Source organism: Musca autumnalis, unplaced genomic scaffold (genome assembly GCF_047663935.1).
Source record: "Musca autumnalis isolate F117 unplaced genomic scaffold, ASM4766393v1 scaffold_4, whole genome shotgun sequence".
Lineage (NCBI taxonomy): Eukaryota > Metazoa > Arthropoda > Insecta > Diptera > Muscidae > Musca > Musca autumnalis.
Window position 1 is genome coordinate 231722475 of NW_027411977.1, and position 27735 is coordinate 231750209.

The window sequence follows — 27735 nt, forward strand, 5'->3', positions numbered from 1 at the left end:
CCTTTATTATTAAACCATGAATAAACTTAATGTTGTAGACGTAAAATGTCAACATTTTTGTGTTATGTATGAGAATTTAATTTACAATAACTTATTTTAGCAGTTCAAGTTCGATCAGATGGTATTTTCTGTTTCGTCAAACAAAAATATTTATGAATTTTGACATTTAAAATCTTTGTTTTTCTATGAATTCGCTTGGTGGAGGACCTGCACCTACCTCTTTACATATACCATGAGTTGTGCATTTTTTTGCGCACAGTTGTGCATTGTTTTGGCGGGAAGTAGTTTTCACACATACGTATATATAATGAAAATCTATTAAATATTTTTCATGGAATGGAATTTAATAACCATTCATAATATACACATTTATTTTAATAAACAAGAAGGACTAGTTTTGCAAATTCAAGTGAACTTCTTCTTCTTCCTGCATATGTTATCAATGCAAAGTGCGCAATTTTTTACGTTTGTTTCAGTTTGTTCCGTCATTCTTAACCGATATTCCGTCATTCCATGACCGTTTCTTATCAGATATTCTTTCTTTTTCGACAAATAGTCGTATCGTTCGTTTAGTTGCACAAAAGGCGAGTTAAAAACAATTATTTTGTTTAATTTATTTTATTATTAAACAAACAAATATTAAGCAGAGACCTGCTTAAATGTTGAACTGATAGCGGGCAATATGAAAGTCTAGTGAAAAACAATTGCTAATTTTGAAAATGTTCAATTGAAGAAAAAACAAAATAGAAAAGCAATTGAAAAATAAAATAAAAATATACATACATCGTGAAGAAGAGAAATAACACACATATACAGAAAAAATACACACCACACAACAACAGTGGAATTGACTCGAGTTAGTCAGTTGTTCGGTGTGTTTGCCTTAGGAGAGGTGGTGCAGTAGAAAGAGAAGAGTGAAACAATACGCGACTTACGACAACGAACGGACACGGCATAGAAACAAAACGGTAGTGACGGAAAAACAACGTGCTATTTTTTCAGTAATGAAATTTCATTGAAATTAAATCCCCAACATAAAAACAAGTGGAAAATATTGAATTAAAAAATTTATTAATTATTTTTCTCGAGAATAGTGTAAACAGTTATTGCAAAGCAATTGTTTTTAAATGTGAATGAAAAATCTTGTTGGCTGGCTGGGCGCATATTTTTTCTACATCATTCGTTTCGATTCGGTCGGTATTGTTTAATTTTGTATTGTGTTTTTATTTTACTTTACGGTTGAGTATTTGCTTTTACGCAATCGTCGGTCGGGGTCGGTTTGTTAATGGAGGATTTTTCTTCTATTTGCTTATTTTTGTTTGAACATCCATCGTCGTTCAAATAATAAATACAGCAAGAATCAAGTAAGCAAAAAGGAAGGAAGGGGGTTTGCGGGGCGGCTTCCGCTTAATGAACAGGGCTCACATAGGCAGGCATCAAAACCCGGCCGTCGCCGCGTAATTTATTGTGTATTTACGAGTTGAGAGAGAAAAAACAAATCCATAAAAAATACAGGTGGAGTCTGAAAACGAATGAAAGGCGTATGGTGGAAAGCAAAGAAGAAAGAAAAAAAACAGCGGCTTTTAACGAGCAAAATAAAATAAGGCAAAAAAACAATAGCAGAGTTGTATTTTGAAGTGTCGGCCTCCGATTTGTGAGAGTGTGTGTGTGTATTGAGTGCGCCTCGTCGGCTGTGAGAGTGTGTGTGTGTTTTGTGTACTGCGCGGTATTTATTTTGGTGGATTCTTTATTTTTATTTCGTTTCTTGTTATTCCTATTTTACAGTGTGCAATACCAACAACAACAACAGCAGCATCAACACTGTCAACAACACAAGAGGGAGCAGCAACAACAACAATAATAATAACAATATTTAACATCAAATTAACACCACCAATAATACAATACAACAAAACAACAACATTCAAGTAGGGAAAAGAACAACAACAAGTCAACACACAACAACAACCAAACAGCAGGGGCATAGCAGAATTTATACGCGAAAACGAATCGATATTGAATGGGTTTTATTCGAGGAAACAAGAGTGAGAGAGCAAGTGATTGATGCAAATGTAATAGCGCGGTTATTAGAAAGAGAACGTGAGTGAGTGGTGTGCGAGAAGAAAGCCCAGGGAAAAATAAACAAATCAAATTTTAACGAGACAGATGTAAATTTTTACATTTTTCCCGGCAAAAGGCAAGGCGAACAAAACGAACGAAGCTTCAATTGAGTTGTGCAGAGCTAGCATTAAGAATTAAGTAGAAAAGAAAAAACAGTGTTGCCTACTACTAATCAAGTGTTGCTAAAACAGTCGACTTGCGGAAAATTGAATGAAAACAACTCGCCATAAAAATATAACAACACAGCAAGCAAGGCAAGACAGGCAGGCATCAGACAGACAAATCAAGAAAACAAGAATCAAAACACGAGCAAAGGTATCATCTTCATCGTTCGTTGTTGTCGTCTTCGTACGTAAACACAACAGAGACCCGAATTAGCAACATTTGTCGTTCTTCATCGTTTCGCCGCCGCCACCACCGATCCAATTGTGTCTACTTCTTGGTGAGAGTGTATTGTGTGTGTGATATTGCGGATTCTAAATTGGCGAATTAGCAGCACAAAACATAACCAGCAAACGAAAAGCAAGACAAAAAGGTAAACATTGGAGAAAAAATGTTAACATCCTATTATTGTAAGTCTAACGTAAACTGCACGTAATGTGCGTAACGTTTGTAAAACGATGTGTTTTACAAAAATGGGGTTAAACGGCGTTTGCACTAGAGCTTTTTGCTGGGTTAACCTTCTTTATGAGGATTTATTTGACGTTTGCGCTATGGAATTGACTTTTGAAACCCAGTGGGTTTATTCAATTCGGTTAAGTGCACATAAAATAAATATTTTCGCAAACAAATTATTTATTTGACAGTTATTCAATGGAACTGACAATTTTAATGAAGGTGCTTAAATTGACTTCAGGCGCTACCTCCCGATTTCTTTGAAATTTTTACCGGAGATAGAACTTATTATCCTGAACACAAGAATATATATTTCCTTAGATGGGAAATGTCCCCACTTCCCGATAGGTATATGGGCGTTAAAAGATCCGAAAATACATACATACATAAGTTTATAATATACTAGTGGACCCGGCGAACTTCGTCTCGCTATTAAGGAATAAAATTTCATACAAAAACTCAATTTTCGATTTTTCCAATTTTCCGACTTTTCCAGAGAGATTTTCCAAAATTTTCTTCCGTAAAGACCTTCTCCTCGAAAATACGAATAACTGACGAAAAATTTTACAGAAATCGGCCTAGCCGTTCTCATTTTATGAATTACTATACATTTTTTACACCATTTTTATATATAGATTCCAATATTGGATTTAACTTTGTTAGTCAAATATGTTTTCAGTATGAAGTCCTTCAGGGCTTTGTTAGAAGGTCGTGGGTTCGATTCCCAGGCCAGGCAACACCAACGGCGGCAAAAGACCCATCAGCAATGTTGGCGACATTTCCTGAGTATTTCAGCCATGTAAACTTCTCTACAAGTGGTGTCTTTAAGGCACGCCGTTCGGACTCGGCGATAAACAGTAGGTCCCATATCATTGAGCTAATATGAATCGGCGTGCACTCATTGATATGAGAAAAGTCTCCCTACAAGAAGTCTACAGCTACTTGAAGAATGGCTTTTTGATGTTGATATATATTTTTCTCCCATATTTTCCTTATCGGAAGCAACGGAGGCGTTATTTTTTTCACTGTCCGTGTGCGTTTCGGAATAAGTGAGGTATAAAATAACTTCAGCGGCTTGACCTTACTTCTTTGTTCCTTGCAAGACCATCGTTTTCTTGGGTAAATATGGGGATGTCTGGGATATTTTTGACATTCGACTTTGTCGTTCGGTTCGGCTCTGTTGCTCGTGATAGCATTGAGACAGGCTCTTTAGTTGTTTGCTCACTTTTTGTAGTCACGAGTTTTTGGATAATATTGAAACTTTTTGGCTGCATCTTTTTGCCTAACACGTCTAGTTATGGCTTTTCGGAGTTTTTGTTGTAACAGATTTTGTGCTAGAACGCTCGAATTTTTGATTGAACTTTGTTGAGGTGGTTCCCGAACGTAGATCCAATTGTCGTGGGTACGGGAGTTTTGTTGTCGTTTTGCTGCCGTCTCCTCTCAGTTTTTGGTATGAAAGGAATATTTCATCCACTAGCAGTTGCGTTTCGATGCCTGAGTAGAGTCTTTCGAAGTTCATTATGCTCCGGTTTTGTCAGAGTGATCTTTGGCCTTTTGCTAACCTTCTAGGTCACCATTTGTTAGGTTAGCATCCTTTCATTTTTGGATCCATATTTTTCCTAAGGTAACTAATTTTGACTTGTATGCCCAGCAAACGGCAGCAACATCTTGGGAGATTTTGGATTGAGCCTGCTTCGTTTCGGGAATGTATTGTCGAGTTGGAGTTCGCGCTTAGGTGCATGAGACTCAACTAATTTGAAGTATTGGATTTTTTTTTTGTAATCTCAAAAAAATTATTACTTTAGAATCCGCAACGACTTTTCATATCTTAACAGCCATCAGTAACTGACTTGCGTCTTATGCAGAACGGATTTTTCTGCCCGTGCAAAATATATTCCAGCTGGTTTAGAGGTCTACGATTTAAATTCCTCGTCCGCCATGGTGCCCAAATCATCTTGCGCATAACGGGCATTTTTGCAGGCGCTGATATAAACTAGCTGTTATAGGGCTTGTAGCCTATTGATCCTTCGAATCCATTTCCTCGTTCGTAATATTGCCCCAATCATCCTAAGTTGCCTTTTGATGTTTCAATAGCCGTCAGTTACTGACTTGTATCATGTGACGGGACATGATTTTTTTGTGGCTGTTGATATAGGCCAGTTTGCTTAGGTGTTGCAGACAATTGAGTATCCGATCCAAATTCCCCGTCCGCCCAAGTAATCCTTTGTGGACATGGCAGCGTTAGGTGTCAAGACATTCACATCTAAGTCAACCAGGTCACACTCGACAGCACAGGACATGTGATCACGGCAACACTTGCCACCACTACTGAATTTTGGGTCGTACACCGTTATTTTTTTTTTTTCAAATTTGTCCGATTCTATATTTGTCCATGCGGTATCGTTATCTCTCTCCCTCTCTCTTTGAGAATATAAGCCGACAGAGTTAGCTCTTCATGTCCTAGAATTCCGAAAAGATTCCTGCACAAGTTAAATCATAGTTTTTTGTCTCACTAACAGTCGCCGGAAGTGCCCTGGCGTAAAATGTATTTACATAAAGGCATCGTTTCTTGTAGGGAGGGTATAGAGTGGCAAATTTTCTCAGAGAAAGGGTCTAGAGTGGCAACGTTTCTTACAGAAAGGGTCTACAGAGACGTTTCATAGAGAAAGGGTGCATAGAGGCACCGTTTCTTACAGAAAGGGTCTACAGAGACATCGTTTCTTAGAGAGAGGCACCGTTTCTTATAGAAAGGGACAATAGCGACATCTTTTCTTAGAGAAAGGGTCTAGTCGCCCTTTCTCAGAGAAAGGGTGTATAGAAGCACGCTTTCTTAGAGAAAGTGTCTATAGAAGCACGCTTTCTTAGAGAAAAAGAGTCCATAGAAGCTCCATTTCTTAGAGAAAGGGTCTATAGAATTACCATTTCTTACAGAAGGCGTCTATAAAAGCATCCTTTCTTACATGAAGGGTCTTTGTTTCTTACAGAAGGCGTCTATAAAAGCATCCTTCTTACATGAATGGTCTTTGTTTCTTACAGAAGGCGTCTATAAAAGTGCCCATTCTTACGTAAGTCCTCTATGGAAGCAACCTTTCATGCAGAAATGCAGAAGCATCCTTTCTACATTGTGAAAACCTTTCTATTATTATATTTGACGTATATATAAAGGCATTGAATTTAAACCTTATTTACACTGGTATCATTGTTTTTAGCAGGTACGTTTTTTATTTGACAAATATTCAAGGAAATTGACATCTTAAATGGGGCTTTTTCTAAATTTCTTTAGACTTAAAATTACGAGTTTTATGTGCCGTTTCTACGTTACGTCGTACGTTCGTTCTCTATTTGTTGTTCTACAATTACTTATTTCCCCATACAAAATTCTGTGAACGAACAACGGTTTTTCTACGTTATTCGAGTAGAAATACTCTCTGAACGACGAATAGATATGTATGTCCCATCCCTAACAAATGAGAGAATTTATCGAAAAAATATATTATGACATGTCTAAATTCAAGAATTAAAAATTTATTGAAAACACGATATTTTTCAGAAAAAAAGAAAGTGATGAATGAAAAGTGAAGAACTGAACCTTTTATGTAGATGCAGAAGAAAGAATGTGGCGTCTCATTTTTAATCCCACACACATCAGGGGTGCCAAGTTGGTGGTTTTCCCGCTACTTGTGGTGATTTTTGACGTACAAAAACCACTGTTTTTGCAGGAATGTCAACTGTTTTAAGGTAAAAATCGCTACAGACCTATGGTGCGTATGTGGCTGTAGCGATTTTTACTTCGGAACAGTTGGCATCCCTGACACACATTTCTTGTCCATCAGTTCCAAATCGCGTAAAAAAGGAAACAAGAAGTGAGAAAGAATGAAGCATGTTAGTCCCAATTTACATTAGGCGAGTTTACTTGCGGCAATTGTCAGTTTGATGGAGAGAGAGATGAGGTATATGGTAACCCTTTGCCTCTCAACACCCTCTCTCACCCACAAAATAATAATTGCCGAAAGTAAAATGGCCTAATGTAAATTGGGACTTACTATGAATGACAAATGGTGTCGTGGAAACGGGTTAATTAGTGTACGTCGTTCGACAGGCGAACAACGTAATTCAAACGCTCGTGGGAACATGCTATTATTGAAATCAGTTTGATGTAAACTGCCTTACGCCATGTTTACATTAGAGTTTTTTGCAGGGTTAACCTCCTTCATGTTAGGTATATACCAGGTCGCCCGATAAATTCGGTTGATCGTTATGTTTCCCTTCAAAAGAATCTATTGGGATTTAAAATTCAATGAAACTACAATTGAAATTTTCTTTTGCACTCAAAACCAAGTAGTACAATTATTTTTCAATTCAATTCAACTTTTTTCAATTCAATTCAATTTATTTCAATTCAATTCAATGTATACTACATTTGAATTTAAAATAATAAATTGCATGACTTAATATAGTAGCTTAAAATTAATAAGGAAAGGCTGTTAAACTAATCCAATCAAAACGTACAAGGTTTAAGAATTGATTGTATTAAAATAGTAAAATATATAAGTTATATAAAAAATCTTATTAAAAAAAATAAAACTATTTGACTTTTTGAATGATTTAAATGCATGAATTAAAACTACTCCAGCAAGGAGAGGGAGGGATGTTCAACTACTCCAACAATTTTTTATGAATTATCCTTTCAATAATTTTTTTATGAATAATCTCTTCAATCAACATATTTATAGGTTTGAATTATGTATCTGCATATGCTATTCTTTCTCATAGTCTTATATCATGTTTAAACTTTTCTGAGGATATCTTGGACGTATGTATGTATATTCATAGGATTTGTTTTAATCCAACGCTCACCAGTGGTGAGCGAAATAGCGAGAAAGGGAAGTCTAATATTGCATTTTTCTTAATGTTTCTTTGCTGATTTAAACATATTTTAAAAATTAATGTTGTCCAAATACATTAATATCCAAATTAATAAAAATTGACAACCTCTTTAAAGTCGCCTAATACTCATGACTGATGTAAACGTGCTATTATCTATCTATTTCCCCCCTAAGAAATAAAAATAAACATATACCACAATTTACATTAGGCCATGTTTATATTATAGCCTTTTGCAGGGTTAACCTTCTTAATGAGGATTTATTTGACGTATACGCAAAGGATTTGACATTTGAAACCCAGTGGGTTTGTTAAATCCGGTTATATATAAACGTACTATTACCTTTGCATTATTCCAATTAGAAAACCCCACACAGCTGTCTTACGTTACCATAACGTTTGACTAATTCCACCATTAGTTTGTTCCCATTTTATTTTTGTTCCGTTTTGTTTTTCACATTGCTATTCTCCCTTTGCCGCTTCGACGAGTTCGTGTTTTGTCGGTATTCACATTTCAGTTGATTTGTTTTTGTGGATATTTATTTTTATTATTATTTTCATTGTTTCTGTTATTATTATTGCTGTTGTTGTTGCTGCCTGCTTGACTGACTTGCCTGTTTGCTGTGCTGCTGACTCTGTTGCTATTGGTGGTATATCCAATTCTTTTTTTTATTATTGTTATTATTAAAAGAGAGTTGTACACGAGTGGAAGAAGGGGCTATTGTGTGTTTGGTGAGCGGTGCGGTGCAGAATTTTTCTTGTTTTTATTTATTTTTTTTTTCAACTACTACAAGTGTGTGTAAGTGCGGTGCGTCGTGTGTATGTGCTTGGTGGTGGTGTACAGAGCCAGTCAGTAAAGAACACAACGACCGACGATTGCTACTTGTGCTTTGCTTTGCTGTTGCTGCTGTGCCAGCCTTTTGTAAATAATGTAATTAATATACATTGAACGAAAAAATAAGGTTATGTTTAATTTCGGTATTGTGTGTTTTTTTCATTTTTTTAATGTTATTGTTGCTCATTGTTGTTGTTAATTCTAGAAGAGCAGCGGATTTGTGAGAAGAGTGTGAGTGATTTTGTTGCTTGGTTGTGCTGCATCAACCTAAATTTCATTTCAGTTAACAAAAACCAAAGCAAACAGTAGCAGTGTTATTTATAAATGACTTTGTTCGCAAATCCACGTGGATTTTCTTCCAACATCAACATGAAATAATTTGCACTGTTTATCAATATTATTTTTGTTTTTTGCAAAAACAAAAGAAAACAATAATAAATTGCTGGTTGGTGTTGTGCGGTGTGTATGTGAGAGTGTAACTCCCTCGTGTGTATAACTTGTTAATATTTTTGAGTCTGCGGCATTTAAGAAAATTTTTGGGAAAAAATAATTATAAAAAATACAAGAAAAAAAGTGTGTTTTGAAAGAAGAACATGAAATGGTAGTTGGAGAAAACAAAACCCAAACGAAGGGTTAAAATAATTTCACGGTGTCTTGTCACAACAAGCCACATTTTGTTTGAAAATTGTTTCTTTTTGTCGGCCACATGTCCATTACTCTTATTTGTAATTTAACTGCTGTACGTCCGTCTGTCTATTTTCGTCTATGCCATGATGAATAGCTTGTTTTTCTTGTAATACATGTTGTTAGCCCAGAGTTTGTGGATGGTTGGCTGGATTGGATTGCCTCTTAAAAAGGTGGTTTGTTCTTTCTATTATTTCTTCAAGGAATTTTTGCAGAAGTTTGTTTTGTTCCTCTCCCCTTACACAGCAATATATGCCATTACCATTGATTGCTGCTGTTTACCCGGTTGGTTTTCTCTTTCCCACAAATTCATCATCCCTTCTTCTCGGCTCGTCGGCAGCATTATTATTATTGTTATTATTGAATGCGAACAGCGCGGTAGATGACGATGGCGACATTGTTTTGTAAACAAGTTTGTTGAAAAATATTAGAATTTTATTTGTGGTCGCGCAGGCCTCTCGATGCTGGGTCAAAATATTTTGGTCAAATCACAAAACAAAAATTAATATTTATAGAAATAAATTTGGTAAATATTTTAAAAGAATTTTGCATTTTATAAAGGAATTAATTAAAATAACATTTTTATTATAGATTTTCGTTGGGTACGAATAGGAAAATCAATGGGTATGGAACACAATTACAACAACAACATTAAGGAATCAATAACCTTCAGAAATGAAGGTCGTTAAGGTCTTTGAAAAAGCAAGCAGGAGGAACAAGTTTACTTTAGAGGCACCTTCAACTTTAAAGTTGAAAGGGCTTAAATCTCGTTTAAGGCCACCACTCGGATCGAGTTGAAATTTTTACCACATGTCCTCCTTGTTATCCTGATCCCAATGATATATAGTTTGTAGGGGGAAATGTTCATACCCCTTCCGACTAAGGGTCTTGCCACTTAACACTTTTCCAACGTGGGCAGTATGGACATCGCATAATGGTTATGGAGGGTAATTTGCAAAATTTAAAATAGTTTGGTCTAAAAAAGTCTAGACTCATATATCAGGAAGTATCCCATAGAATAGTTCGATACCAAATTTCATTGAAATTATATTTTTACAACAACAACATCATTAACGAATCAATAACCTTCAGAAATGAAGGAGGTCGTTAAGGTCTTTGAAAAAGGAAACAGGAAGAAAAAGTTTAGTTTAGAGGCACCTTCACTTTTAGAGTTGAAATGGCTTAAATCTCGTTTAAGGCCACCACTCGAATCGAGTTGAAATTTTTACCACATGTGCTCCTTGGTATACTGATCCCAGTGATATATAGTTTGTAGGGGGAAAGTCCATACTTCCCGACTAAGAGCCTTGCCAATTGGCACTATTCTAATGTGGGCAATTTGGGCATCGTTTTAATGGTTATGGAGAGTAATATCTCTGGTTGTATGGACTAGCTCCCCAAAAACTATACGTCGACTTCTGTCTTTGAAAAAGCAAGCAGGAGGAACAAGTTTAGTTTAAGGGCACCTTCAATTTTAGAGTTGATAGGCCTTAAATCTCGTTTAAGGCCACCACTAGGATCGAGTTGAAATTTTTACCACATGTGCTCCTTGTTATCCTGATCCCAGTGATATATAGTTTGTAGGGGGAAAGTTCATACTTCCCGGCTAGAGCCTTGCCAATTGCCACTATTCTAATGTGGGCAATTTGGGCATCATTTTAATGGTTATGGAGAGTAATATCTCTGGATGTATGGACTAGCTCCCCAAAAACTATACGTCGACTTCTGTCTTTGAAAAAGCAAGCAGGTGGAACAAGTTTAGTTTAGAGTCGCCTTCAATTTTATAGTTGATAGGCCTTAAATCTCGTTTAAGGCCACCACTCGGATCGAGTTGAAATTTTTACCACTTGTTGTCCTTGTTATCCTGATCACTACGATATATATTTGAGGAGAGTCTGGCAACCCTACAATGAATAACTTGTAAATAAACTCGCGCTCGTAAAATTTTAAAGAAAAACTTGGAAAACAAAGTTTAATAGTAGTTCAACGTGTTAAAAAAAATTAAAAGTGAACATTATTTACGTTGTGCAGATCGAATTTGGATTAAATTCGTTTCAAATTGTATTATAATAAAAGAGTAGTTTTCTTGCTACTGCATCACAAAAAGAAGAAGAAGAAAAAAGGAATAAACAAAAACGATTTGCCGCCATCTAATTGATATTGATGCGTATTGGTTGAAGTTCAAACAGAAACTAATTTTGGAAGTCGCAGCTGTGCTGCTGGTAACTTACTCTTTTCCAACGTATTGGTTTTGTATGCCTGCCCGCTTTCCTGCATTGGTGGTCTGCATATTAAAAGTTGTCTTGCTGCTTGTACTTTGTTGTTGTTGTTGCTGCTGTTGTTACGTGCAGTCTTGGGAGTCTTTAATGTGACAATTTTTTGTTGTTCCTGCACGCAAAGACAAATAAAGAGAAATATTCTCATATATATCACCCATCCACCCCTTGCCTAATTACCAGTGGATGATCGTCATCTCTGAATGATTGTTATTGTTCCATACGCTGAGAAAATACTTACGTTTGTTTATATATCCATCCTCCCACCCATAATGCCTACTAAAATGCCTGTTAAGATATATACTTGTCCCAAATGCCAGAGGCGAGTTAAGGCTAATGAGAATAGCATTGGATGCTTCATGTGTGATGAATTCTACCACATTGCGTGTGCAAAAGTTACAAAAGAACAACATTCTTTCCTACATAAAAGCAAGATGTTTTTATATAAATGCCCTAAATGTCTCAACAAACCAGTAAACGCAAATCCTACCAAAAACACAACAGATGCGTCGTGCAATAACGCTGTGGAATTGGGCGATGAATGGCGTAAACGTTTTGCTGAATTTTCATCTTCTATTGAAAATAATTACTCGACATTGAATGAAGACATCCAGAGCCAGATAGTCCGAATTAAAGACAAAATGGACGAATTGTTAGATGCAGTAAAAACAGAACTTAATATTAAAATACGTAAAATTGAGGAAGATGTTAAAAATTGTTTTGCCGTTGGTAAACAATTTGAAGCAATGTATGCAAGAAAAATTCAAGATTTGGAAATCCAAAATGATATACAGCGAAGAAGACTGAATAGGGCTGATATTGTGATAAATGGACTCCCGAATGCCATACATGACTTAAGAGAGCCTGTTATTAAAATTGCGGAGTTATGTAACGTGAATCTGAATCCGTCAGATATACAACATACTTGTTATATGTCACAGGGGAAATCAGTCCTAGTTAAATTTAACTCCGTTTATACCAGAGACTCAATTATGGCAAACTACAACAAGGGATGTCACTTAACACTGTCGGACATTCTTGGTGGTGAGGTGCGAAACAAAGTATACCTAAATGATCACTTGCATCAAGCGGCCTCCAAGCTTCTGTTCTTATGTCGTAGATTGAGAAGAGAAAACAAAATTCAGAAATATAAACTTTACAATGCAGACATCCCAAAAGTGTTTGTGACATTCCCTAATGGTACCAATGGTACTCTCGACGTGGGGCAGTGTGCAGATCTTTTGGATCAAGGCGTTTCTTTTGGAGTGTCAGCGGTGCCTACCACTTCTAGCCCTATGTGAATTGGTTTTTCGAATGTTACAGAGTAGTATTACTTATATGCTTATTACATTTTCTCAATGATCGATTTTTTTTGTTATGCACTTTGCCTTTGTTTTCTTTGTCTTTAAAATTTTTTAGAGCTACATGTTAAATTTCTTTTAGGTAATCATAGCCATGAACTTAAACAATATTGGAGACATTATCCACGATAATCAGTTTTTTCGATCGAATTTGATAAATCTGCAGCAGAACCTTAATGTAATGCATTTTAATTCTCAAAGTTTAAACATTAATCCTAATTCATCAAAACTGTCGGAAATTAAAAGTATTGTTGAGGACAGTAACTTGGACGTTGTTGGTATTTCTGAAACGTGGTTAACGCCGTCTATTCCCTCAGAGATGGTGAATGTCTGTGGGTATTCTTTCTGCAGAAATGATAGGCCCGATCGCAGAGGGGGTGGTGTTGGCTTTTTGATTTCATCGAAATTAAAATATAAAGTTATTTGCGCTGGCAATAATTTTGGCTGTGTCGAATGCTTATTTATAGAAGTTACAGCGAGAACTGGCCCACTTTTAATAGGCGTGGTATATTTACCTAATGGTAACTTCGAAGCTTTTGAAAATGAAGTTTCTGACCTCCTGTTATGCTACAGTAACTTCGTTTTAATGGGTGACTTTAATAATAATCTCTTTGACCCTTCAAGGGCTTATGCTGTGCGACAATCCTGTTTAAGAATGAATATTAAAATTATACATAATAACTGTCCGACACACTATGACACTTTTCACCAATCAACATCTCTGATTGATTATTTTTTAGTGCCTCAATATGACTCTGTTCAGCATTCAGGTCAAGCTATATGTCCGAATATATCCAAACACGCATTGATTTTTCTTTCGATGAACTATCCTCCTAGGCGTACTGAATCCTTTTACGAATATGTTGACTACAATGATTTCTGTATTGAAGAGTTGGAAGAAAAGGCAGCAAATGCAGGTTTGGAACGAATTTTTGCTATTCCACATGTTGACGGCCAGTTGAACATATTAATGGAAGGTCTAACTTTTGTGCACAGTGTTTTTAAAAGGAAAACAAGAAAAGTAAATTACAGCAGTGATAATTGGATACGTTCCCCTCATATTCGTTACAATGAATCTTTGTCTGATTTGGCGTATAAAGCCTATCTCGAGGACAAGTCTGAGGACAAATGGAAGGTATACTGCAAATTACGAAATAGAACAAAAAATATTAAAAGGAAGCTGAAAAGAAAAGCGCATACACAGTTATTCGAAACTTGCAGTAGTCCAAAGCAAATGTGGAACGTAATTAGAAATCATGGCTTAATTAACAAAGACAATTATTGCTCCAATGATGATGGTTTGAATGCTAATGAGATGAATTCATTATTTGTTAATAACCAATTAGATCCTCAAGGTCGAGTTGATGATTGGCTAAGTTTTACTGACAATGAATATGGGTTCTCATTCTCTGGTATAACCTACAATGAAATGATGGAGGCTTTTTCCAAAGTAAAATCTAACGTTGCGGGCAATGACTGTTTTCCAAGAAAGTTTTTTAGGTTGGTCTTTCCGTACATTTCAAGATTTTTTTTACACCTCATCAATACCATTATATTGACTTCTACTTTTCCATGTGGCTGGAAGACTGCAAAAATAAACCCCATCAGAAAGAAAAATCATGGTGCCTCTAGTTGCGAATATCGTCCGATTGCTTTATTGCCAGTTCTTTCAAAAGTTGTTGAATATGTGTTGCGTGGTCAAATAATTTCATACATTGAAAGCAAGAGTATGCTTAATGATTGCCAGTGTGGATTTCGAATTGGTAGAGGAACATCCATGTTGCTGTCTGGTTTAACGGATACTACGAGAAGATACCTTGCCCAACACAAATGTTGTGTCTTGATTTCCCTCGACCTAGAAAAAGCCTTTGATCAAGTTGATTATTATCACTTGGTTAAAAAACTTAGCAGTATTTATAATTTCAATAGGACCGCTTGCAAGTTGTTATACTCCTATCTTTGTGATAGGAAACAGTTTGTATATCTTAAAAACTGTTCATCTAATGTTCTTGCCGTTAAGAGCGGGGTTCCTCAAGGATCCGTTTTAGGCCCTCTTTTATTCATTCTATATTTAAACGACTTATATACGTATTTGGATAGCTGGTGTACTCCTTATGCTTATGCGGATGATGTGCAGTTGCTTTTTGCGGGTGATTACAAATACATTAATGTACTGCAATCGAAAGTTGACCTTGTTTTAAACAAGCTTAGTGATTGGATGTTAAATAATCACCTTTGTGTAAACCCTGCTAAAACTACTGCAATGTTATTCTCAAACAGAGACCTTCCTAGCTTGCAATTAAAATATAGGGGAGTGAATATAGAATTTGTTCATCATATGAAATGTTTAGGGGTAGTATTGGATGACAAACTTACGTTTGAATACCACATAGACACGGTGGTTGCGCATACGAATTTTGCCCTTCGGCAGTTGTACAATACAGATTTAGTGTTGCCCCGTACTGAAAAGAAGAGACTAATTCATGCCCTTATTATGCCTAACATTCTGTACTGTCTGGAAGTATTTTCGGGTACGGATGCAAGGCAGCTGTCAAAACTGCAACTTGTTTTTAATAGAGTAGTGCGATATCTATATTCTCGACGTCTTTTTGACCACATTTCCCCCTGTGTTAATTCTTTTTTAGGCTGTTCCTTTCAATCATTTGTAAACTATAGACTATTGTTACTGTTTTACAAGATATACAAACAACAACATCCACAGTTTATAACAAACTACTTTAATTTCTTTAATTCGATTCGATTGAATCAACTAATCATACCCGTAGTTGGACCTTATATGAATGAATCTTTTGCAGTTAGAGTAGCTAGGCTGTTTAATATACTTCCGAATAGTCTTAAAGTTTTTTGCTACTCGTACTCTACTTATAAAAGAAAGCTTCTTCAACATTTTGCTGAAATTGAAATGAATAATTGATGTTTCATTTTTAGCTTATTTTCCACTCGTCACGTCGACTAAACTGATTATCTGTATATTATGTGCTTCTTTTTTGCGAAAATTGTTATAAATATTTTCCACTATGAGTAGGCAATAAACCGAGTAGCTATGAAATAATTGGAGTAGCTACGATGTAATGAAGAACTTTCTAAAAAAAAAAAAAAAAAAAAAAAAACGGAAGAGCAAACCGTAATTAAAGTAATTAGATCTCCAATTTCTAGCTTTAACAACTTTTTTCCCTGCACGAAAATTGATTGTCATTTACATACATACCACATCATATATCTGTTGATTATTATAAACATTAAATTTTTTATATTGTATTATTAATTTGTATTCAATTTACAAGTTGCTTTAACGTTGGAGTAGCTATGATGTAATGAAGAATTTTTTCTAGCTTTAACCAGTTTTTATCACTGCGCGAAAACTTATTATCATTTGCATACCACATCATACATCTCTTAATGATCATTTCATAATTTAACTAATAACTTATACGATATACTTATTATCAATCTGTTGCTTTAAAATTGGAGTAGCTATGACGTAATGAAGAATTTAAAAAAAAAAAAATTAAAGAATATAATTGTAACCAAAATAATTAGATCTCCAATTTCTAGGTTTAAGATGAATTATATATATGAAATTGTTTTTAGAGTAGCTATGATATCTAGGTGGATTCTTTGTAATTATATAAATTGGCCTCAAAATTGGCTTCAATTGCAAAGCAAATAAATAAATAAATAAATAAATAAATAAATATTATTCGGGGGGAAGGTCCATACTTCCCGGCTAAGAGCCTTGCCAATTGGCACTATTCTAATGTGGGCCAACCAACGCCCCTTACACAGTAGTGAGGAATAAAAAGTGTTTATCGCCATGTAGTGGATAGGACCCCGCACCCACGGATGTCAGGAGCGATCTTCATGATCTAGAAAGAGAGGTCCTACGTTACAAGAGAGAACCCCTAGATCAGCATGCCTATGAAGAAGCAGGATTAAATATCATTCGCACAGATGAAGTCGCATACTCAGATTCCTCGGAGAAAAACCATCATCTATCGCAGCTATGGGGAGTCAGCAGCCACGACAAACCAGTGTAGATTTGGTACAACTACGCTCGGGAGGGTGCAGTCCTTTATATTCCTATAGTGAATAAATTGATGACACCGTCCAAATCATTTTCGTAGAAAAACGTGGATTTTTTAAAGATAATTTTTCCCACAAATTGTGTTTTTTTTTTTAAATTTCCCATAAAATATGAATTTAAATCCCCTAAATCGTGGATTTTTCAAAGAACTTCTTCCAACAAATCGTAGATTTTTCACAGAATTTTTTTCCCATAAATAGTGAATTTTTTTAACACTTGTTCGCCATAAATTTTAGATTTTTAAAAGAATTTTGGCTTAAGATGGGTTTAAGCATTAAGCTCGGATCGGGACAAAATTTTTTCCACAGGTAGGTCTCGTTACCCTGATCACAAATATATATAACATTTTTTGCGGAAGTCCATACTACCCGAAATATGGGCCTCCGAAGTTCCGAAAAAACCCTTGTTAAATGTCGGCTACTTAGAAAAAAATTTTAATTAAAAAGAAAATGTTGCTCCCGTCCCCTAGATTGGCTCCTGCCCATAGCAGAAAGTCTTAAATCCCCGGCCAAAGGCCGGCTTTATAGAAAAAATTATAATTTTATCCGAGCTTAATGCTTAAACTCAACTTGCTCCAGAATTTCTTACCATAAAAAGTAGATTTTTTAAGTATTTTTCCCATAAAAGGTAGATTTTTTAAAGAAATTTTCAAAAAAGTTTCAAAACTAACAGAGAGAATTTGATAAAAACTTTACTTTTGGAAGGAAATATTTACAGACCAGTATTGAAAGGGGTTCTTTCGTACCGAATTGACCCAAAAACAACCTAGCATCAAAACTATGGTTTTACCTACGTAGGTAGGTTTCTATGCTGCTACAAGAACAACCGTCAGTCTTAAAAAGTTTTATGTCATTGCGGTCAGCACCTCAAATCCTAACTTTGGTTAAGTTTCTAGCAAAACTTTTTTGCCTAAAAAACATATTTCGGGACTTACGACATCCCGCAACAAAAGATGCATATCATTGTAACCAGGGCAACAAAACCAACCACTTCTTAAGATTTCATAGACAACTGTGTTGTGCCCCTAAACCTTACATTACCCAACATGAACTTCATATAGGGAGTTATCATGAATGAAATTTCCCCGTGAGTCCTGTTTTTCTGCCGTTGCAACTTAAGGAAGAAAGTGAAAAAATTCACGGGGAATTTCCGTTCATGATAACCTTCAAATCTGTTTTTTGTCCACTTTAAGACCTCCCCTCGCGAACCACTTTGTATTCTTTGAGACCCTGATTACAAAAACATACATTTCTTGTTGCGGAAGTAAATACTTCCTGAACGGAAATTGAAGGTCCATTTCTTGAGAAGACTTCAGCAACATAAAATCTATGTATATCGTTGTAATCAGGTCCCCAAGGGATCCCCAACGGAAGTCGTGACACAGAGTCCCCGAGGAGGTCATAAAATGGACTTATTTAAAAAGTACAGAGGAAATCGTTTACAACGCCGACATTTCGGTTAAAAGAGCCAAATCTAAATGTCACAAATTTTTACCGCTTTACCATATTTATACCTTTATACCATGCACAAGCGAATATCGCTTATAAGGACGGACAATCGCTTATGGCGACCGAATTCCGTGGGTCCCAGGGCCTTGATTTTGTTCATTGTCCTTCCAAAGGACTTATTAATATTTCCAATTTTGTGATTTTATTTTAATTTTTTTCCTTTTTTTATTCTATTTGCAGAAAACTGTAATATTTCATGGCCACCGGTTCTACGACAACAACAACAAACAACAACAGCCTTAATATCCCGCCCACCCAACAGCAACAATATACCCAAAACTACGGCAATACCAATAATAATATCAACAACAATAACGGCAGTAATAGCTACATTTACAACGGCAACAACAACAACATTACATCTTCCAACAACAGTTGCAGTAACAGCCTCACCATAAGCAACAATAACATAAATACAAGCAACAGCAGCAGTGTTACGGTTACGGCCGACGCTGCGACTGTGGCTATAGCTAAAGATATGTTACAATTGCATCATGGTTCGGCATTGAATAATAACAACAATAACAACAACAACATCAATGATGGCTTAAATTCACCTGCTCACAATAACAACAATTCCTCTTTAAATTCTTCTGCCACAATTAATAATCGTAACTCTTCAAATACGATGACGCTAGCAACCCCACCTGCCCCTCAACACCAACAACAACCGCAGCAACAACAGCAGCAGACGCAACAAATGCAACTGCAACCACAACAAAGACCACCGCCACCTCCTGAACATGCTGTGGGTTTTCTCAAATATGAAGACCAACTGTTATACATCACCGAAACCTGCACCGTTATTGGACGTAATTCCTCAACGTCACATGTACATTTTCATGTGGCCGAAAATAATTTGGTATCCCGCAAACATTTTCAAGTGCTGTTTGATCCCGAAACCAGAGATTTCTATGTACAATGCCTAAGTAAGAATGGTATATTTGTGGATGATTTCTTACAGCGGCGTAATGCGGATCATTTGAAATTACCAGCCAGGTAAGATGGTGTGACCTGATCTTTATTATTAGTAGAATCTTCTATAATGTCTCTCTCTTTTTGCCGTTTCAGTTGCTATTTTCGTTTTCCCAGCACCGAAATACGCATCCAATTTGAGAGTTTCTTGCACACGGACTCACCACCGGACTCATTAACCGGCAGCCACAATAACATGAGTAATAACTCTATGAATAATAATCATCATAATATATCTTCATCCTCTTCCTCCGCCTCTTCTCATCACATATTAAGTGGGCATGGTGGTGGTGGTAGTGGTGGTGGTGGTGTCGGCAGTGGCATCAATGCCAGTAATGTTCATCAAGTTATAATATCACCTGCCTCGGCCGATGAGTTGAACAGTCAACAACAGCATCATCATCCACATCAACAACAATTGCATGCTGTTGGTGGCGGTGGTGGCCAACAAATGCAACATGTTACATCGCAACAACAGCTACAGCAGCATCATGCCACATCCGCTGGCGGCGGCGGCGTTGCATCACATTTGTTACCGGTGGATAATTCGAATGTTATTTATTCACCATTGAAAATAGCGATACCTAAAAAGGAACAAAAGAGTCCTTATTTATCACCCACTGGCAAGTTTTAGTCTTTTTTATACATAAATTTATCTATAATATTTACCTTTTCCTTACTCTTCTTCTTTATAGACGCCTTTAAAGGAGTCTTTATAGACGCCTTAAAAGGGGTCTTTGCAGACGCCTCTAAAGGGGTCCTTATAGCCGCCTTTTAAAGGGGTCTTTATAGACGCCTTTAAAGGGGTCTTTATAGACACCTTTAAAGGGGTCTTTATAGACGCCTTTAAAGGGGTCTTTGTAGACGCCTTTAAAGGGGTCTTTGTAGACGCCTTTAAAGGAGTCTTTATAGACGCCTTTAAAGGGGTCTTTACAGACGCCTCTAAAGGGGTTTTTATAGGTGTCTTTAAAGATGTCTTTATACGCGCCTTTAAAGGGGTCTTTGTAGACGCCTCTAAAGGGGGGGGGGGGGTCCTTATAGACGCCTTTAAAGAGGTCTTTATAGACGCCTTTAAAGGGGTCTTTATGGACGCCTTTTAAGGTCTTTATAGACGAATTCAAAGGCTCATTAAATGGGTCTTTATGGACGCCTTTAAAGACCAACTAAAGGGGTCTTTTCAGGTAGAAGCTTTGTAGCCATTCCATTACAGTTCCTAAATTATAGTAAACCCAAAGAAGCACTATTTCCTTCAGAAAGGGCTTAAAGAAGCAATCTTTCTTTCAGAAAGGATTCAATGAAGCACCCGTTCCTTCAGAAAGGGTCTATAAAAACACAATTTTCTTTAGAAAGAGTCTACAGAAGCACCTCTTCCTTCAGAAAAGGTATACAGTGGCACCATTTCCTTCAGAAAGGTCTACAGAAGCGCATTTTCTTTCTAAAAGAAAGGATATAAAAAACAATTTTTCCTTTAGAAAGGGTCTCTGGAAGCACCCTTTCTTTTAGAAAGGGTCTCTGGAAGCACCCTTCCCTTTAGAAAGGACCTTTGGAAGCACCCTTCCCTTTAGAAAGGACCTTTGGAAGCATTCTTTCTTTTAGAAAGGGTCTCTGGAAGCACCCTTTGTTTTAGGAAGGTTCTCTGGAAGCACCCTTTCTTTTAGGAAGGTTCTCTGGAAGCACCCTTCCTTTCATTAAGGGTCTATAGAAGGCCTCTGGAAGCTCTCTTTCAGAAAGTCTCTGTGGAAGCCCATTTTTCATAAAGTCTTTTTGGGGGCCCCTTTCTTTTAGAAAGGGTCTCTGGAAGCACCCTTTCTTTTATGAAGGTTCTCTGGAAGCATCTTTTCTTTTAGGAAGGTTCTCTGGAAGCACCCTTCCTTTCATTAAGGGTCTATAGAAGGCCTCTGGAAGCTCTCTTTCTTTCAGAAAGTCTCTGTGGAAGCCCATTTTTCATAAAGTTTTTTTGGGGGCCCCTTTCCTTTAGAAAGGGTCTTTGGAAGCACCCTTTCTTTTAAAAAGGGTCTCCTGAAGCACCCTTTCTTTTAGAAAGGATCTCTGGAAGCACCCTTTCTTTTAGAAAGGGTCTCCGGAAGCACCCTTTCTTTTAGAAAGGGTCTCTGGAAGCATCTTTTCTTTTAGGAAGGTTCTCTGGAAGCACCCTAAGGGTCTGTAGAAGGCCTCTGGAAGTTCTCTTTCTTTCAGAAAGTCTCTCTGGAAGCCCATTTTTCATAAAGTATTTTTGGGGCCCCCTTTCTTTTAGAAAAGGTCTCTGGAAGCAGCCTTTCTTTCAGAAAGGTTCTCTGGAAGCAGTCTTTTTTCAGGAAAGGTCTCTGGAAGCAGCCTTTTTTTCAGGAAGTAGCATTTCTTTCCGAAAGGGTCTATAATGGGACCCTTTCTTTGCGATAGGGTCTATAGTGGCACCCTTTCTCGGTAAAGGTCTAAAGAAGCACCCTTTCTTTCAGAAAATGTCTATAGATGCATCCTTTCATTTAGGTAGGGTCTCCGGAAGCACCATTTCTTTCAGAAAGACCCTCTGGAAACATCCTTTATTTCAGAAAGTGTAAAGAAGCAGCTGTTTCTTTAAAAGGGGCTCTATAGAAGTACCATTTCTTTCACAAAGGATCTCTAGAAGCACCCTTTCATTCTATAGGGTCTATGGACTGTATAGAAGCACACTTTCTTTCAGAAAGTGTTCAAAGAAACACCTTTTCCTTTCAGAGAGGCTATGTAGAAGTACCTTTTCTTTCAGAAAGTGTCTCTGGAAGCCCCATTTCTTTCGGAAAGTCTCTCTGGAAGTCCCTTTTCTTTCAGAAAGTGTCTCTGAAGTCCCCTTTACTTTCATAAAGGGTCTCTGGAGGCAGCCTTTCTTTCATAAAGGGTTTCTGCACCCTTTATACTTCAGGTTAAGTTACGTAATTTGCACCAATAGGCTTATATGTGGCTTTATATATCATTGCTAAACTCCTCTAAACCTTTCTTCTCTTTTCAATACTTCAAATTTGTATTAATTTGTTTTATTTTTTCCATTCCAGGTACAATAAGTGCAGCCAATAGTTGCCCGGCTAGTCCGCGTCAAGGTTTTCATCAAAATCAAAATAACTATAACAATTATAGTAACAATAATATACAAAATGTAAGCATGATAAACCTAACCTCAATGTATTTTCTATTATTAATAATGTTTTCTCCTTCTTCTTCTCCTCCTCAATTTTTCTTCTATAGCAACAAGATTTATTCCAAACCCCATCAACCGCCAGTTATAATCACAATGAGAAACCACCCTATAGTTATGCTCAATTAATTGTACAGGCAATATCGGCGGCACCCGATAAACAATTGACACTGTCGGGCATTTATTCATTCATTGTCAAGCATTATCCTTATTATCGCAAAGAGACCAATAAGGGTTGGCAAAATTCCATACGTCATAATCTCAGTCTAAATAGGTGAGAAAGAAAGATTTCTTTTTTTTTCCTATGTAACCTAAGCTAACTTTTTTCCTATCTAGGTATTTTATTAAAGTTGCTCGTTCTCAAGATGAACCCGGTAAAGGTAGCTTCTGGCGCATTGATCCGGATAGTGGTGCAAAACTAATAGATCATAGTTATAAAAAGCGTCGTCAACGCAGCAGCCAAAATTTCCGAACACCATATGGCATGCCACGTTCGGCACCTGTTTCTCCCAGTCACATGGGTAGGTTTTTTTGCTTACAGTTTTTTGTGTGATTTTCTTTGTAAAATAGTAATTTTTCTTTTTAGAAGAATATTCTGCGGATAATTCCCGAGAAAGTTCACCCTTGCAGGACATTGTTTTACAATCTGCTCCTGGTTCTCCTGGTATGTCATTGGAAAATCGTAATGTTGATAATGGTAAGTGATAAGAGAAGACTTCAAATGCGACAAAGGGAGCAGGAGGGATTCTGAATAGAAGAGCAGGGAGTCTCTATAAACGAGCGGAAGGGAGTCTTTATAGACGAGCAGAAGGGAGTCTTTATAGACGAGCAGAAGGGAGTCTTTATAGACGAGAAGAAAGGAGTCTTTATAGACGAGCAGAAAGGAGTCTTTATAGACGAGCAGAAGGGAGTCGTTATAGACAAGGGGAAGGAAATCTTTATAGACGAGGGGAAGGAAGTCTTTATAGACGAGGGGAAGGGAGTCTTTATGGACGAGCGGAAGGGAGTCTTTATGGACGAGCGGAAGGGAGTCTTTATGGACGAGCGGAAGGGAGTCTTTATAGACGAGCGGAAGGGAGTCTTTATAGACGAGCGGAAGGGAGTCTTTATAGACGAGCGGAAGGGAGTCTTTATAGACGAGCGGAAGGGAGTCTTTATAGACGAGCGGAAGGGAGTCTTTATAGACGAGCGGAAGGGAGTCTTTATAGACGAGCGGAAGGGAGTCTTTATAGACGAGCGGAAGGGAGTCTTTATAGACGAGCGGAAGGGAGTCTTTATAGACGAGCGGAAGGGAGTCTTTATAGACGAGCGGAAGGGAGTCTTTATAGACGAGCGGAAGGGAGTCTTTATAGACGAGCGGAAGGGAGTCTTTATAGACGAGCGGAAGGGAGTCTTTATAGACGAGCGGAAGGGAGTCTTTATAGACGAGCGGAAGGGAGTCTTTATAGACGAGCGGAAGGGAGTCTTTATAGACGAGCGGAAGGGAGTCTTTATAGACGAGCGGAAGGGAGTCTTTATAGACGAGCGGAAGGGAGTCTTTATAGACGAGCGGAAGGGAGTCTTTATAGACGAGCGGAAGGGAGTCTTTATAGACGAGCGGAAGGGAGTCTTTATAGACGAGCGGAAGGGAGTCTTTATAGACGAGCGGAAGGGAGTCTTTATAGACGGGCGGAAGGGAGTCTTTATAGACGAGCGGAAGGGAGTCTTTATAGACGAGCGGAAGGGAGTCTTTATAGACGAGCGGAAGGGAGTCTTTATAGACGAGCGGAAGGGAGTCTTTATAGACGAGCGGAAGGGAGTCTTTATAGAATAGCGTAAGGAAGTCTTTATAGACGAGCGCAAGGGAGTTTTTATAGACGAGCGGAAGGGAGTCTTTATAGACGAGCAGAAGGGAGTCCTTATAGACGAGCAGAAGGGAGTCTTTATAGACGAGCAGAAGGGAGTCTTTATAGACGAGCAGAAGGGAGTCTTTATAGACGAGCAGAAGGGAGTCTTTATAGACGAGCAGAAGGGAGTCTTTATAGACGAGCAGAAGGGAGTCTTTATAGACGAGCAGAAGGGAGTCTTTATAGACGAGCAGAAGGGAGTCTTTATAGAATAGCGTAAGGAAGTCTTTATAGACGAGCGGAAGGGAGTCTTTATAGACGAACGGGAGGGAGTATATAGACGAGCGGAAGGGATTCTTTATAGACGAGCGGAAGGGAGTCTTTATAGACGAGCGGAAGGGAGTCTATAGACGAGCGGAAGGGAGTCTTTATAAACGAGCGGAAGGGAGTCTTTATAGACGAGCGGAAGGGAGTCTTTATAGACGAGCGGAAGGGAGTCTTTATAGACGAGCGGAAGGAAGACTATAGACAAGCGGAAGGTAGAATTGGTCTCTGGAAGCCCCCTTACTTCCAGAATGGGTCTCTGGAAGCCTCCTTACTTTCTGGAAGCACATTTTCTTTCAGAAACGGTCTCTGGAAGCACCACTTCTTTCAGAAACGGTCTCTGGAAGCACCATTTCTTTCAGGAAGGGTCTATAGAAGCACAATTTCTTTCAGGAAGGGTCTATAGAATCACAATTTCTTTCAGGAAGGGTCTATAGAAACGGTCTCTGGAAGCACCATTTCTTTCAGGAAGGGTCTATAGAAGCACAATTTCTTTCAGGAAGGGTCTATAGAATCACAATTTCTTTCAGGAAGGGTCTATAGAAGCACCCTTTCTTTCAGGAAGGGCCTGTAGAAGCACCCTTTCTTTCAGGAAGGGTCCATAGAAGCACCCTTTCTTTTAGGAAGGGTCACTGGAAGCATCCTCTCTTTTAGAATGTGTCTCTGGAAGCATCCTTACTTTCAGAATGGGTCTCTGGAAGCCTTATTTCTTTAAGAAAGGGTCTCTGGAAGCACTCTTTCTTTCAGAAATGGTCTATAAAAGTGCCCTTTCATTCAGAATGGATCTCTTGAGGCACATTTTTTTCAGAATGGTTCTCTGGAGGCACCTTTTTTTCAGAATGGTTATCTGGAGGTACCTTTCTTTCAGAATGGGTCTCTGGAAGTCCCCTTACTTTCAGAACGGGTCTCTGGAAGCCCAATAACTTTCAGAATGGGTCTCTGGAAGCCTCATTCATTTAAGAAAGGGTCTCTGGAAGCCGCATTCATTTAAGAAATGGTCTCTGGAAGCCTCATTCATTTAAGAAAGGTTCTCTGGAAGCCTCATTCATTTAAGAAAGGGTCTCTGGAAGCACCCTTTGTTTCAGAAACGATCTCTGGAAGCACCCTTTCTTCAGAAACGATCTCTGGAAGCACATTTGCTTTCAGAAACGGTCTCTGGAAGCACCCTTTCTTTCAGGAAGTGTATATAGAAGCACCATTTCTTTCAAGAAGGGCCTATAAAAGCACCCTTTCTTTCAGGAAGTGTATATAGAAGCACCCTTTCTTTCAGGAAGGGTCTATAAAAGCACCCTTCCTTTCAGAAAATTTCAAATTTATTTAAATTCTTTTGTTTTTAACATTTTCTTTCTCCTTTCCTTTTACTTTCAGAAATTGTTTACCAAAATCAGAATATTCAACAATTCGGTACCAATAATGCCCATCAATATAGGTAAGTTGTAGTGTGGTAGTAATCCAAACTTGGTCCAAGTTAACATAATCCCCTTATTCTGTTTTTATCATTACAGCAGCCCCTATATAACAAATCAAAATCAAGTTATAACGCAGCAGCAGCATCATCAAGAAATTGTTGGTACGGCCAGTGGAGGCGGTGGTGGTGGCGGCGGTGTTGGTGCTCTTATTGCTCTCAAACGTAATCATGCAATGGCTGCAGCTGGTACTAATGCAGCCGGTGGTGGTGGTAATACAGCAATAACTATGCAACATCAGCAACAACAACAACAGCATAATTTACAGGGTCTACATCCAGATATAATCTATGAGGAAATGCCAACAGATTATAGTGGCAATATTGTGGAATCGGGTGATGAATGTGATGCTGGTACTAAAAGGCCAAAAGTAGAAGTACTCTGATGTGTTGGAAAAAGGAAAACGAGAAAGCAACAACAACAATTAATGAAGGCAACAAGCAATGCTGCTGCTGCAACATCATCATCGTCATCATCTTCATCATCAACTACCACCACGGTCGTTGTTGTTGTTGGCAAATAATTATTATCATAACCATAAAAATGATAAGAATTTTTTTTAAGTTTTTCAAATTAGGCTTTAATTTCTATTTTCCAAAAGAAAAGAAAATTGGAAACATGTTTTAGAAATCCCAAATTTACACCAAAACAACAGCAACAACTACATTTACATCATTTACTTTCCAAAAAAAAAAACTATCACTATCGCTTCAATATTGTCTTACTCTGCTCTTGCTACTTTTAATCCTCCTCACATACAGTATCTGATTTTCACACACACACACACCTAAACATCCTGTTGACTTTAAGTTTTGTTTCTACGTCTATTATTATTTTTTTGTTCTTCTAAATTCTACTACTTGGATTACCTGCCCTGCCCCCGCCCCCCTTTTGCTTAACATTTCATCTAAACTTTGGACTTATCACTGCAACAACAACAACAAAACTATGAGCATCAAACCAACGCCCCTCCCCCCTTTCTTTTTACATTTAATATTATTATTATTTTTATTATGATTATCATTTATTTTTCTCCCACATTTCTTTTCTCTCTTTGGAGAAAAAAATGCGCAACCAAGAAACCATTTGAGAAACGTTTAAAAAAAAAGTCGTCTTAACGTTATTTGATTTAATAATAATTATGTACTATTATTATAAAAAAAAATTTATTGTTTTTAAAAAACACACACCATTCTTAACTCTCCCCTAAAAAAATCCTCTTCAACAAAAAAAAAAGTAAAACACATACACACTACTTTAATGCTATATTATTATTATTATTATAACAACAACAAAAAGGAAACAAATTAAAAACAAATACCTACCTTACAAAAACAAACACGTCTTACTACAGCATAAATCCTATTTTCAAATGTAATTCGAAAGGGAAGTATAAAGCAGGGGAAGTTCAATTTAAAAAGAAAACGCTTTTGGGAACCTCTTAAACGAGTAGTTTATAGACAACTTAAAAAAAACTGCTTAACCTACTGGAATCTTTGTAGACAACCAGAAGAAGGCATTTGTACTCTTTTACACAATCGGCAGGAATCATAGAAGGCTTCTAGACGGGCCTGAAGGAAACATATAGG

At 37.4% G+C, this 27735-nt stretch overlaps 1 protein-coding gene across 50 annotated transcripts; it reads left to right on the top strand.

Annotated features, from left to right (window-relative positions):
• Window positions 1-474: 474 nt before the first annotated feature.
• FoxK (forkhead box K) lies at window positions 475-27485 on the top strand. 50 transcript variants are annotated; one of them, XM_073983650.1, is made up of 11 exons: window positions 861-968; window positions 1095-1193; window positions 1786-2656; window positions 18570-19388; window positions 19461-19987; window positions 22391-22491; window positions 22581-22804; window positions 22867-23051; window positions 23117-23227; window positions 26049-26109; window positions 26186-27485. In XM_073983650.1, exons 4-11 carry the CDS (start codon window positions 18586-18588, stop codon window positions 26529-26531), a joined length of 2358 nt encoding a protein of 785 aa, XP_073839751.1. In that variant the 5' UTR covers window positions 861-968; window positions 1095-1193; window positions 1786-2656; window positions 18570-18585; the 3' UTR covers window positions 26532-27485. The 50 variants fall into 50 exon arrangements, with proteins under 50 accessions (XP_073839756.1, XP_073839748.1, XP_073839786.1 ...); XM_073983651.1 differs by having other exon boundaries at window positions 906-1001; XM_073983653.1 differs by lacking the exon at window positions 1095-1193 and adding an exon at window positions 1516-1693 and having other exon boundaries at window positions 960-1001.
• The last annotated feature ends 250 nt before the right edge of the window (window positions 27486-27735 follow it).

Bases quoted from the DNA above. Each gene is read 5' to 3' on its own strand.
- FoxK (XM_073983655.1), top strand. From the start codon at position 18,586: ATGGCCACCGGTTCTACGACAACAACAACAAACAACAACAGCCTTAAT. The intron at 19,389-19,460 runs GTAAGATGGTGT...TTGCCGTTTCAG, and splicing joins CATTTGAAATTACCAGCCAG to TTGCTATTTTCGTTTTCCCA. The intron at 22,492-22,580 runs GTAAGCATGATA...TTTCTTCTATAG, and splicing joins GTAACAATAATATACAAAAT to CAACAAGATTTATTCCAAAC.